At 43.9% G+C, this 12,500-nt stretch overlaps 1 protein-coding gene across 7 annotated transcripts in view; it reads left to right on the forward strand.

The window, feature by feature from the left end:
* Positions 1-12,500, forward strand: part of LOC119574895 (lisH domain-containing protein C1711.05-like) — a 77,965-nt gene that overhangs the window by 14,691 nt on the left and 50,774 nt on the right. For 2 of the 7 annotated variants that reach the window (XM_037922203.1, XM_037922297.1), the window contains exon 1: positions 1,791-2,314. The exons of the other annotated variants lie outside the window; for them this stretch is intronic. In XM_037922203.1, coding sequence (XP_037778131.1) covers positions 2,279-2,314 — 36 coding nt within the window. In that variant the 5' untranslated portion in view covers positions 1,791-2,278. Of the gene's footprint in view, positions 1-1,790; positions 2,315-12,500 lie in introns of those variants that run through there. 7 annotated transcript variants of the gene reach the window in all.

Below are 12,500 nucleotides of genomic sequence, written 5' to 3' on the forward strand. Positions count from 1 at the left end.
GGGGCCACAGCCGTCCGCCGCACGTGGGTACTGGGAGGGTACTGGGAGGAGGAGGGCCATGAGGAAAGGAGGGAGAGAGGGGAAGGGAGGACGTCTGACACCCCTCAGCTGTGGTTTCGAAGAGGTAACGAGGGAAACGAGAGGGGGAGATATAAACAACTGTGGAAGGGAAAAGCGAAATGGCTCCCTCAGAGAACCCGAGTTGTAGGTTGAGTAGTTGAAAGGCCGGGGGATGAAGGGTCCTGTTTGGTGATAGGGTGATAAGGTGATGGGGTGGTAGGGTGATGGGGTGATAGGGTGATAGGTGGAAGTGAAATGAATGAAAGTTCGGAATGTTGTTGATAGCGTCTAAGGGAAGCGGGGTAAGAGAGACGCTGCGCAGTTATGAGAAGAGGTAATCACAACGAAGAAGGGAGAATGCGAGTGGCGTTGACAGGACAGGGTGTGAAGTGAGGGAAGGCCAGACAGGGAGATAGAGGTCGGGGAAGGGGGGGAGAGGGTGGGACGGGAGAGGGTGGGGTCGGAGAGTTCAGGGAAGGGTCCGGTGGCCTACACCCTGAGGGACCCTTACGGCGGGCGTCTGTCTGAGGCCGCATCCCGAGGAAGACGCGGCGCTGAAGGAGACAGGAATTCGAAGGGTCGCGCTGATGAAGTCCGAAAATGGCGACACCGAAGACCATGAAATTAGCCACGAACAACAGTAGCGTTATTATCATGACGAGGGTTAATGGATGAGGACTGAGGTAATGAGGAGAGGCGTGCGTGGCGAAATTTATGAGGAAGTAAATTAGGGCTTTGCGACAACGAATGGTGACAGAAGGCAGGGAGACTGTCCTCAATGCAAGGCTAATGAAAGCGCAGACTAGGTCGATGGTGCGTGCGTGCGCTTCCCCAGGCTTCAGCGACGGATACTGAAAAGCCGAAGGAATGGCGCTAAATGATGTGGTAATGAAGATTCGGTTAACAAAGGCAAGAGGAACAAAGACTTGAGCCATTGGGAAGGATAGGTAATGACGTCTAAAACGAGTTACACGCCGAGGAAGCAAAAGGCTTAGATGTACGGTGTTCTTAAGCGAAGTAGAATGTAGGTAGTAAACAGCAGGGGATAATCTCTAGACTTATAAGAATAAGCAATAGATATTATAAAAAAAGGGAGATGATGAACACTCCTACAGGCTTGGACGAAGAATTGTAAGAGCGATGTCATAAAGAGATCGAGATGATGCATTTCGTTGCGATAAAGGCTGAGCGCACAAAAGTGAGGATTAGGTCCCGGACGATAAAGGTTTTAGAGATGAGGTTTGGGTTGTAAAATTGGAGGAACGAAGACTTGGCGATAAACATTGGAAGAATAAAGATTAGAATGGGGCTTATATAACTGACAAGTTAGATAAACTAGTGGCCGTGCTTGATGTAGAAATGGAGAGTGGAGACGAGCAGCGAGGATGAGCGGTGGATGTCAGAGAAAAAACTACAGAGTGGGTGACGAATGCTCTCCTCCGAACTTTTATGTTCCGGATTATTATCACTTTACGCGCATAGCAAATCCTTCCCATTGCCCATTATGCCAAGTCTTTTCCATCGATCTGAATGCACATTTCAACCCGAATTCCGAGAAACGAGCCCTGGTGGCGTGCCCGGGACACAAGGTGTGCGCTGGGGGGGGAGGAGACGAAGAGTGGGCAGGGGAGTGGGGAGAGAGGGGAGGGGGGTGATCTGGCAGCGGAGTTAGCGGCAGGTCTCGCCAAGGCTCTCGGTCATATCCGCCAGCGTCCCGACTCCCGTAGATGTGTGCCACCTCGTCGCAGTGCTGGCTGTGGCGGCGGCCTGCTGGGACCTCCTGTGTGGCCTTCCCGCGTCGCGTCCTCCTCACAGACCCCTGGCTTCGACCCCGAGTGCGCCGCGTCAACCCGGTTGTTAATTCCAGCGCAGAAACGGGAACGGATATATTTTCCCCCCCCATCCGTGATCTTGTTAGGGGAGTTGCAGTGACTAAATAGCTTCTAGTGGCTAAATAGTGTGAGTTTTCATTTAAGAAGAAGAAAAATACAACGTGTATGTGTGTGTTTTAGAGTGATCGTGTGTCTGATTTGGTCGACAGTCGCAGGATTATCGGCGCTCTGTCCAACGCAAGCACAAGTACCAGATGCATAATTATAGAGTGGTTCCCCGAGGATCTGAGCGCTTCTTGAGGGCGTGAGTGTGGCACTGAAGGCCCCTGTAGTGCTTGCATCACCACGCCACCGCATCGCCCTCCTCCCGTGGCACCAACAGAAACATGGCAAGGAAGAAGAACAAAGGGCACGGCAAAAAGGTAAACATTAGTGTTGAGCCGAGGATGCCACGCCGTGACACTCTCAGGCGCTCGTGTTTTCCCCAGGCACGTGACTCTCCGGTAGACAATGTACTTGAACGCTTACCTCTCTCTCTCCTCTCTCTCTCTCTCTTCTCCCCTCTCTCTCTTCCTCCTCTCTCTCTCTCTCTCTCTCTCTCTCTCTCTCTCTCTCTCTCTCTCTCTTTCTCTTCTCTCTCTCTCTCTCTCTCTCTCTCTCTCTCTCTCTCTCTCTCTCTCTCTCTCTCTCTCTCTCTCTCCCTTCTCCTCCTCCTTCTCTCTCTCTCCTCCTTCTCCTCCTCCTTTCTCCCCCTCTCCTCTCTCTCTTCTCTCTCCTCTCTCCTCTCTCTCCTCTCTCTCCCCTTCTCTCTTCTCTCCTCTCCCCTCCTCCTCTTCTCCTCTCCTTCCACTCCTCCCCTTCTCTCCTCCTCCTCCCCTACCCTCCTCACCCTCCTCCTTCTCCTACCTCCCTCTCTCCCCATCTTCCTCACTCCTCCTCCCTCTCCTCTCCTGCACCTCCTCCCTCCTCCTCCTCCTCCATACCCCCTTCCCCCGCAATGGTTCCACCTCCCCCCCCCCTTGCCATACGGGGTCTCGAGTGTCACTAAAAACCGAGCCGAGGAAGAAAATTTCAACGAGACCGCAAGGGTTACGGGGAAGAGACCTCTGTCGCAGAAGGGGGAAGGTTAAGAGGTTCAGGAGGAGGAGGAGGAAGGGGGAGGGGGAGGGGTGGGGGAGGGGGAGGGGAAAGGGAGGAAGGGGATGGGGAGGGGAAATGGGAGAAAAGGGAAAAAGGGGAAAGAGGAGAAGGGAAAGGAGGAGGAAGAGGAGGAGGAAAGTAAAAAGAGAAGGGAAGTAGAAGAAGAGGAGGAGGAGGGGGACGAATGGGAGGAAAAGAAGGAGGAAGAAAAGGGAGATGAGGAGGAGGGAGAGGAAGAAGTAGGGAGAGTAGGAGCACGGTGTAGAGGTTAAGAGAGGGAGGAAGGGGATTGGGGGTAGGGCACGCGACACCACCTCTCATTACATCCCCCTCCCCCCCTCCATACCCCCAATTAGATGACCTGGATACCCCCACCTTCCTCTCCCCTCCCTTTCTCCCTATCCCCCCCCCTCTCCCCCCTCACTCCACCTGCCAGGTCTCCTCTCCGCTTGCGTCGAAGAAAGTACGCCTCGGGCCCGTCATTAGCAGTGGTATGGGCGAAAGGCGTTCGAACGAGAGAGAGGAACGATTTGCGATGCCGTGGAGGAAAGGAGAGGCGTTTGTTTTTGTTGTTTGTTTTTTTTTAGATGATTTCGGTGGATTTCAGTGAGGTTTCGGAATATTCGAGGATTTCAGTGAGGTTTCGGAATATTTCAGATTTCGGATTTTTTTTTTCGGAATGTTTCCGGGAAATTACGGAATGTTTCGGGAGATTTCGGAATATTTCAGGAGTTTTCAGAAAATTTCGAAATAATTCAGATCTCAGATTTCGGAATATTTCAGATTTCAGAAAAAAAAAAATCGGAATATTTTCGGAAATTCCAGAAAAAAAAATCGGATTATTACATATTTCAGGAGATTTCGTAATGAGTAAGGGTAGGTTTAGAATTATTTACTCCCCCCCCCACCCCACCCCCACCCCGGGGACTTCGTCTGCGTTAATGAATAACGATTTCGGTTAATTTCAAAAGATTTCAGATACTTGTGTGTTGATACGATAACTTAGGATGGTTGAGGACGACTTAGTGAGAAAGGATGACTTCGAAAGTTTGTGATGACGGGCGTATAGAGCGAAGGAGACAGTAAATACGTAATTTTTCATTTTAAGAAATTTCAGATGCTGGGCGTAGAGGCGATGACGTGATGACTAAGAACAAAGGATGACTTTAAGAATGTACGGAGAGATGATTAAAAAAAAAGACTTTAGAAGGCTTTGTATAAGATTTAAAGTATTGTATGTCTGTGTAGTGGTGAGAGTACAATGCGATGAAAACAATGGATATATTCTGATGATAGGGTGGTAACGAAAAGTCACACAGAAGAGAAAATGAAGTTCCTGTATTTCAAAACATCCCGCTGATTTCATACCGTAATTTTCTGTAACCGATTTTCGCCCTTTTTACCTGCGAGAAAACCATTCTCTCGATTTTTAATGATATGGTGCTCTTGGTATTTTACCTGCTTGCTTTTCTCGAAGCTTGTGTAACCTCCCCGTAATTACTGTACATGCGCACAGGTATTCCGGATCAGTAGAAAAAAAAAACGCGCGGGAAAAAAACGCAAGAAAGGAAAAGTGAAAAAAACGTAAGAAAATAAAAACGAGAAGCGTACGGAAGAAGAATGAAAAACGTACGAAATGAAATCGAAAAACGTAAGGAAGAAGAAAAAAAACGTACGAAAGAAGCATTAAAAACGCACGAAATAAAAACGAAAAAACGCACGGAAGAAAAAAACGAGAGACCAAAAAAAAAAAGTACGAAAGAAAAAAAGCGAAAGATGTACGAAACAAAAATTGAAAACATACTTAAGAAAAAAAAAAAAAATCAACCTCACACCAGAAAAAAAAGAAAAAACACGCGAACTCGTAAACAAATATTTGTTTTCAGTTGATGCCTCCCCTTTCGTCTGAAGAGGACAGCCTACCCGCACCAGCAGGGTACCGTGACGAGGGCGGTGCGTACCGTAACGAACATGACACACAAAACACGTCACAGTCCTGGCAGAGACGACGAGAGCGACGGCCGCCATCAGGAGGGCCCAAGCAAGCCTCGCCAAGAAGAACGTCAAAGGCGCCAGAGGTCGTCATTTAAAAGGAACATTTCAAGAATTTTGACGCAGAGGACGCGTATATGTGTTCATGCACGCACAGGTACACGTACACGTATCATAGTATACAGCTCATACAGTGATACACATACATACATATGCTCACACAGACACACATACACAGACACGCACACACACACAGACACGCACACACACACACACACACAAACACACACACACACACACACACACACACACACACACACACACACACACACACACACACACACACACACACACACACACACACGCACGCACACGCACACACTCGTGGCCATACAAAGAAAGGCAAAAGTACAAGGAATTCCCCGGGTCTTGCTTCCACTAACCTGTCCTTTATGTAAAAGAAGTATCATCTGATCTTTTTTTTCGTCTTCTTTCATTTTTTGTCTACTTTTTTCCTTTTTTTTCTGCTACGTGTGTGCCCTGACACATTCCATGGATAAATATAAATGTTAGGGTCTTTATATAGGTGGGTTTCGCAAGGTAAGGGCGAGAGAGGAAGGAGAGAGAGGGCGAGACAGAGAGAGAGAGAGAGAGAGAGAGAGAGAGAGAGAAGAGACAGAGACAGAGAGACAGAAAGACAGACAGACAGAGAGAAAGAGAGCGAGAGAGAGAGAGAGGGGGAGACAGACAGAAAGAAAGAAAGAAAGAAAGAAAGAGACAGACAGACACGCAAATAACAAAACAGACAGAAAGCAGAGCTCGGAAAGATGAAGAGAATTCCCCTTCGCTCTCCCGACCGGCGTCCCAGCGCGAATCTGCGTCTCAATCCCGACCTTGGATCCGCTAGCCAGGTGGGCTACGTTCCACCACCGCACGCCCGTCCTTCCGCCGGCCCCGCCCACTGTGGCCCACCTGTGGAGGCCATGACCGCCCGTGTCACAGGACCCGCACCCGTTGTGGGTCAGCGGGGCGGCTGGTGGGGTGTGACGCGAAGGTGGGCGGGTGGGTGGGAAGGTGGGTGGGTGGCTGGAGGGACGGGTGGGTGGGAAAGTGAGTGGGTGGGTAGGCGAGTAAGTGGAGGGGCGGGTGGGTAGGCGAGTAAGTGGAGGGGTGAGTGGGTGGGTGGGTGGGTGAGAGGGTGGGTGGGTGGGTGAGTGGGTGAAGGGGTGGGTGAGCGAGCGAGAGTGCATGCTGTGATTGCTGGCACGAGGTCAACGTGTGACAGATGTTTGTGGAGAAAGAGAAGGAAAACACCCAGTGAAGAGGCATCCAGCTAACACGACTTAGAAAACGAGATGAAAAAGAAAACGTAAAAATGGAAAAAAAACGAAGCAAGGAAACAAAAACACAGGAGATGAAAGAGATCAAGGAACAGAGATGAGAGTGAGAAAGAAAGAGAGGAGAGTGAGAGAGAGAGAGATGAGAGAGAGAGAGAGAGAGAGAGAGAAAAGTAGAGAGAGAGAGAAAGATTGCAAGAGGCAAAGGCACCGAAACAGAAAGAGAGAGAGAGAGAGAGAGAGAGAGAGAGAGAGAGAGAGAGAGAGAGAGAGAGAGAGAGAGAGAGAGAGACAGAAAGAGCAAAGTCCCCACGATCAAGCTTAGTGACAAGTCCCCAGGATCGGGCTTAGTGACAAGGGAGGAGGAAGCGCGAGAGAGGGGCCTGGCCGAGGAACCTGGTTGACCGGACTCTGCTGTCACGACGAAGGGAACAAACGGTATTGCGCCTTCCTGTTTCTTCCTCCTCTTCATCGCCTCCTTCAGCGCTCTTCCTCTTTGTTTCTCCTCGCTTTCGCCTCCTTTAACGTTCTTCCTATTTCTGAATTACGGTTGTTTTTTCCCCTTTGTTCATGTCGGTACTTTCAGCCTACAAAGCTTTTTAATGTATGTACATACAAGACTTATATATATGTATGTATGTAAGCATATATATATATATATATATATATATATATATATATATATATATATATATATATATATATATATATATACATATATATATATATATATATATATATATATATATATATATATATATATATATATATATATATATACGTGTGTGTGTGTGTGTGTGTGTGTGTGTGTGTGTGTGTGTGTGTGTGTGTGTGTGTGTGTGTGTGTGTGTGTGTGTGTGTGTGTGTGTGTGTGTGTGTGTGTGTGTGTGTGTGTGATATAGATGGATAGACAAATAGATATATGGGTAGATATGTGTACTTATATATATATATATATATATATATATATATATATATATATATATATATATATATTATATATATATACATATATATATATATATATATATATATATATATATATATATATATATATATATATATATATATATATATGTACACACACACACACACACACACACACACACACACACACACACACACACACACACACACACACACACACACACACACACACACACACACACACATACACACACACACACACACACACACCACACACACACACACACACACACACACACACACACACACACACACACACACACACACACAAGTGTGTGTGTGTGTGTGTGTGTGTGTGTGTGTGTGTGTGTGTGTGTATGTGTGTGTGTGTGTGTGTGTGTGTGTGTGTGTGTATCTATCTATCTATCAGTTTATCAATCTATCCATTCATCCAGCCATCCATCTATCTATCTATTTATCTATCTATCTATCTATCTATCTATCTATCTATCTATCTATCTATCTATCTATCCATCCATCCATCCATCCATCCATCCATCCATCCATCTATCATCTATCTATCTATCTATCTATCTATCTATCTATCTATATATATATATATATATATATATATATATATATATATATATAGACACACAAATAAAGATATATATATAACTGAAGCCATAATGAATTTCGACAGACTCTGTGCTAATGTGCGTTACATTGCCACACCGCGTGACTGCAGGAAAAGAAAAAGGAGACTTTTAACGACGTCACGAAAGTTCGCAAAAGAAATTCAGACGCGAAAACGGCCGAGGTTGAGCGTCTGCCGGCAGCCAATCTGCGATTTTTGGCGCCTATTCAGAGGAGCAAGTCAAACGTGGCCTTTTCCTGCGGACTTTGCATTGTGGTTACTTACGGATTAGTGTGTCGTTATTTTCTTTTTCGTTGTTTATTTCGTTTGTTTTTCTTTGCGACGTGTTTTGAGTGAGAGATTTTTCTTTTTTTCTGATGTTTGTGAAATATAAGTTCACGAGAGAATAGGTACTACGAATGCCCTAATTTTCAGACACAAGACATTCACATGAAATCTCTCCCACGACGGATCTGACAGCATAACGACATACAAATAACGTAAGGCTTCCAACTTAACAAAATCCAACACCAATTATTTCCAACGAAGTTTTACCTTACGCGGGCACGAGAGAATACCTTCAAACGAAAAAGTGAATAACGTAAACTACCCAGAAGACAAAAAGATATAGTAGGAAAAAGGCATGAGATTCTGGCACACACTAAAATTGCAACAAGACGTTAAACACGCGGGTCTTCAGCGCGCTAGATACAACACTCGGGTATTTTTAACTACTTCTTTCCCCTCCCCCTTACGCTTTCTCTGACTGTCTTTCTGTCAGTATACAGTAGATGTTTTGTGTGTATGTATCTGTGTCTGTGTGCGTCTTTGTGAACGCCGTCTATGTACTGTCTCTGTTTTGACATACGATGTTGCATGCTTAGTTAACTGTAAATGTTATTAACCTTTATTCTTTAATTCTCTTTATTTATTTATTCATCTATTCACTTATTTATTTTTCCATCTATTTATTTACTTATTTACTAATTAATTAATTAATTTGTTCATCTATTCATATATTTATTTACGGATGTCACACACCGGGCATCGACTTACCAACAAGGGATGCCGGAAACCCCATTGTTCGCATGGTCGCGTGTGTTGGCCGCGTCCGGTTCGCTGTGCTCTTGACAAATGCAGCTTGGGTAAAACGTCAGATTTACTTTGGTTATCGCTCTGGCACTTAACACACTTCTCGTTCTTGTTCTTTTGGTCTCTTTCTATTTCTCTTTCTCTCTCGTTCTCTGTCTCTTTTTATTTCTCTCTCTCTCTCTCTCTCTCTCTCTCTCTCTCTCTCTCTCTCTCTCTCTCTCTCTCTCTCTCTCTCTCTCTCTTCCCATTATCTCCTTCTTTCCGATATCCGTATTGCACTGTACATCGCCTCTTGAGCACGCTGCCCCAGAGTAGGTTATTTGCCATTTACGAAAAACGGATAATAACGACCTGTCTGCAAAGGGGAACGGGTTAGCATCATCTGGTCGTAGTGCTCAGAGGAACAGGTCGAAGGGCCGGATATTGTCGATCAATGACGTGGGACCTGCGATGGGTCGACTCGGTGCAATTCCCTCGTGAATAACGCAGCGGAGGATAAAGAAATAAGTAGAAGATATAAAAAAAAAAAAATATATAGATAGATGGATTGATAGATAGATAGATGTATAAAAGCGTGAGATTCTTCTAATACTACGATGGTTGGTAATGTTGGTTTTGAATCTTTATGAGGATGTGAGTGATTCGGTTGGAGTTGTTGCTGTCGGTATGCTAAATATATATCTTGTTGTTGATATTCTAAATGCATTTTGTAGTTGAATAGTTATACGATAAACAACAAGGCATGGATGGAAACCTTGCTGTCGGTATTCTAAATGTATTTTGTAGTTTAGTAGCAATAAGAAGGAAACCTTGCAATCCATTTTTTGAACTTGCTGTCGATTTTTTAAAAGATATATTTGTAGTTGTGTAATTATAAGATAAACAAACAAGGTATGGATGGAAACCTTGTTGTTGATATTCTAGATGTATTTTCACCTGAGTAACTGTAAAGGCTGGTGACAGTTATCGAGCTGAACTTACTTCGACTACAGTTAATCGAAGGAATGGAACGACGGGAGTCAGGGTAAGCTAGCGACCTCCTCCTCCTCCTCCTCCTCCTCCTCCTCCTCCTCCTCCTCCTCCTCCTCCCCCTCCTCCTCCTCCTCCTCCTCCTCCTCTCGAACGTGGTCCTGCATCTGGCCTCCTGCTCCTGCGTCGGAATCGTGTCTTCGAAAACTAACATGAAGAGGAAAAAAATCTCGTATGTTGGCGACTGACATTTTCCAGCTGTTTTCTTTTTTTTTCCTTTTTTTTTTTAGTACTGAGGGATATCCTTACGCTTAGTTTTAGTCTTGTTAACTTACGTGGGCTAATAATTACATTGCGATAACCTTTTGTTGATATGAGAATCAGGCATCTTGCTCTTACTTTTCACACCTAACGCTATCCCATTTTCATCGTACCTTGTTTTCAACTGAAAATCCATTAAAAAAAAACGATACACCATTATCTCAAAATGCCATCCCGTTACGCCAAAAAAAGAAGTACTGAAAAGGCCATATAACGATACGGTGAGACATTTTTCTCCCGTTAATTATTTTCCGAAAAAGCTGACTTGCGTTTTCCTGATTGGTCACGTCAGCGCTGAGACCCCGGCTTCGTGGTATTACAGGTAACATGAGAGAGAAACTAAAAAAAAAAAAGCTTGACGTTAGATGCATTTACTTACATGACAAACTTTTCTTTGTAAGTACAAGTGTCATGAGAAACAAACAATATTACAAAACAGCAACAACAACAACAACAAAAAAAAAACAATTGAAACTGGATATACTTTTATGTACATGGACATGGATGTAACTCTTAAACAATGAGAATTAAAATCTGGATGAAATATATTGTGCCATTACAATAGCGATAGCAATGACGGTACTATTCTTTCAAATATAACCTTTTTTTTTCTTTTTGTTAACGAACCCATCCCTCTCTTTTTTTATAGTACTCAGAATCTAGATTTCAATTATATTTTATGACACAGGGTATACGCGAGTGAAATTTGTGGGAATTCTGCAGTTCATTGTTTTCATCCGAACAATGCAGTAAAACCTGCTCCGTAAATGTGTCGGTTTAACAAAAGTATTACAGCTGCTCTTCATCATCCGATGACGTCATAGCTAGGGGTTCCGTGATTAAAAAACGTTTAGGAGGATCTATGAACATTTATTATTATTATTGTTGTTGTTATTATTATTATTATTATTATAATTATTATTATTGTTATCATCATTATTATTAATATTATTGTTATAATTATTGTTGGTGTTGTTGTTGCTACTGCTGTTGTTATTTTTGTTGTTGTTATTTTAATTTTGTATTTCTCTTTATCTCTGCCGAGTTTTGACAATCTTTTTGACTGAAGGATAACTGCTGTTGAAAGCAGTTTGCTTGACCCAGTTGTAGTTCGTAAGAAAATAAGGACATGTTTGTGTATATACTCGTTCAGTAATCATTACTGTCATATTTTTCATTTATTACTTTTTTGCAATTTGCACAACCAACAGATATTAGGATATTACCCTAATTAGAGTGAAAAAAACATTGCTTGGCACCTAATGTTGTGAATAATTAAGCACCTTTCTGTTATTTTCATTCGTGAAAGTCATCAGAAAAACAACGTGGCAAAATATACATTGATACACATCTAAAATATACACATAATTAGGACAGATCATTACCGTTTTCTCCCCATGCAATCATCTAATCAGCAAAGGTCACTTCAAGCACGTTCTTGCGCAAGTGGTAAAAGTTCCATGGCCAAGTACTCATTGCTTTCAAGAGTAAGTGTTGTGGCCATGTATCCTTATCGTGAATAACTGTACAGGTATTTTGTGATGGTGGAATGGATGTCTCGTTAGTTATTCATGGTTTAATTTTAGGTGGGTGTATAAAAATAACTTTTGGCGTCGTGTTAGTACCAGAAGGGCATTCGAACGAATGTCACCCGCGTTAGAATAGTGGAAAGTGGCTTCGATTTTCACTATCGATTAAGTGGATCTCATGAATAATGAATCGGGAACAGGTTTTAAATTCTGGACCTCTTACGTGTCTCTTGGGTCCAGGTCTCCTAGTACGCATAATGGCAGAAGGGTTGACGCAGTAACCTGTTCGCGTTTCAAAATATTGCTTTGGCCAGAGGGAAAGGCGGAGGGGGAATGAGGGACCACGCAGAGAGGCCAGTGGCAGGAACTGAGCCGCTGGGAGAGCCATGTGTACGGGATTATGGAGCAACGTGTAAAAACGTGAAAGAAAACATACCAAGGGTGAGAAAAGATACGTGGATTTTACACTACTTCTGTACATCACGTTACATGGAGAGGCACGAAAATCCTCTTCGTGTTGTTGAATCCCATGTGAAAATACTACATGAACCTATTACTTTTTTTTTTTTCTTACCTCCTTGTATTTTTACGCAATAAGAAAGACACGAACTTGGCAATAAATACAACGAGATCATAAACACAACACTACAAAATACGATAATAG

Source organism: Penaeus monodon, chromosome 1 (assembly GCF_015228065.2).
Source record: "Penaeus monodon isolate SGIC_2016 chromosome 1, NSTDA_Pmon_1, whole genome shotgun sequence".
NCBI classification, from domain to species: domain Eukaryota; kingdom Metazoa; phylum Arthropoda; class Malacostraca; order Decapoda; family Penaeidae; genus Penaeus; species Penaeus monodon.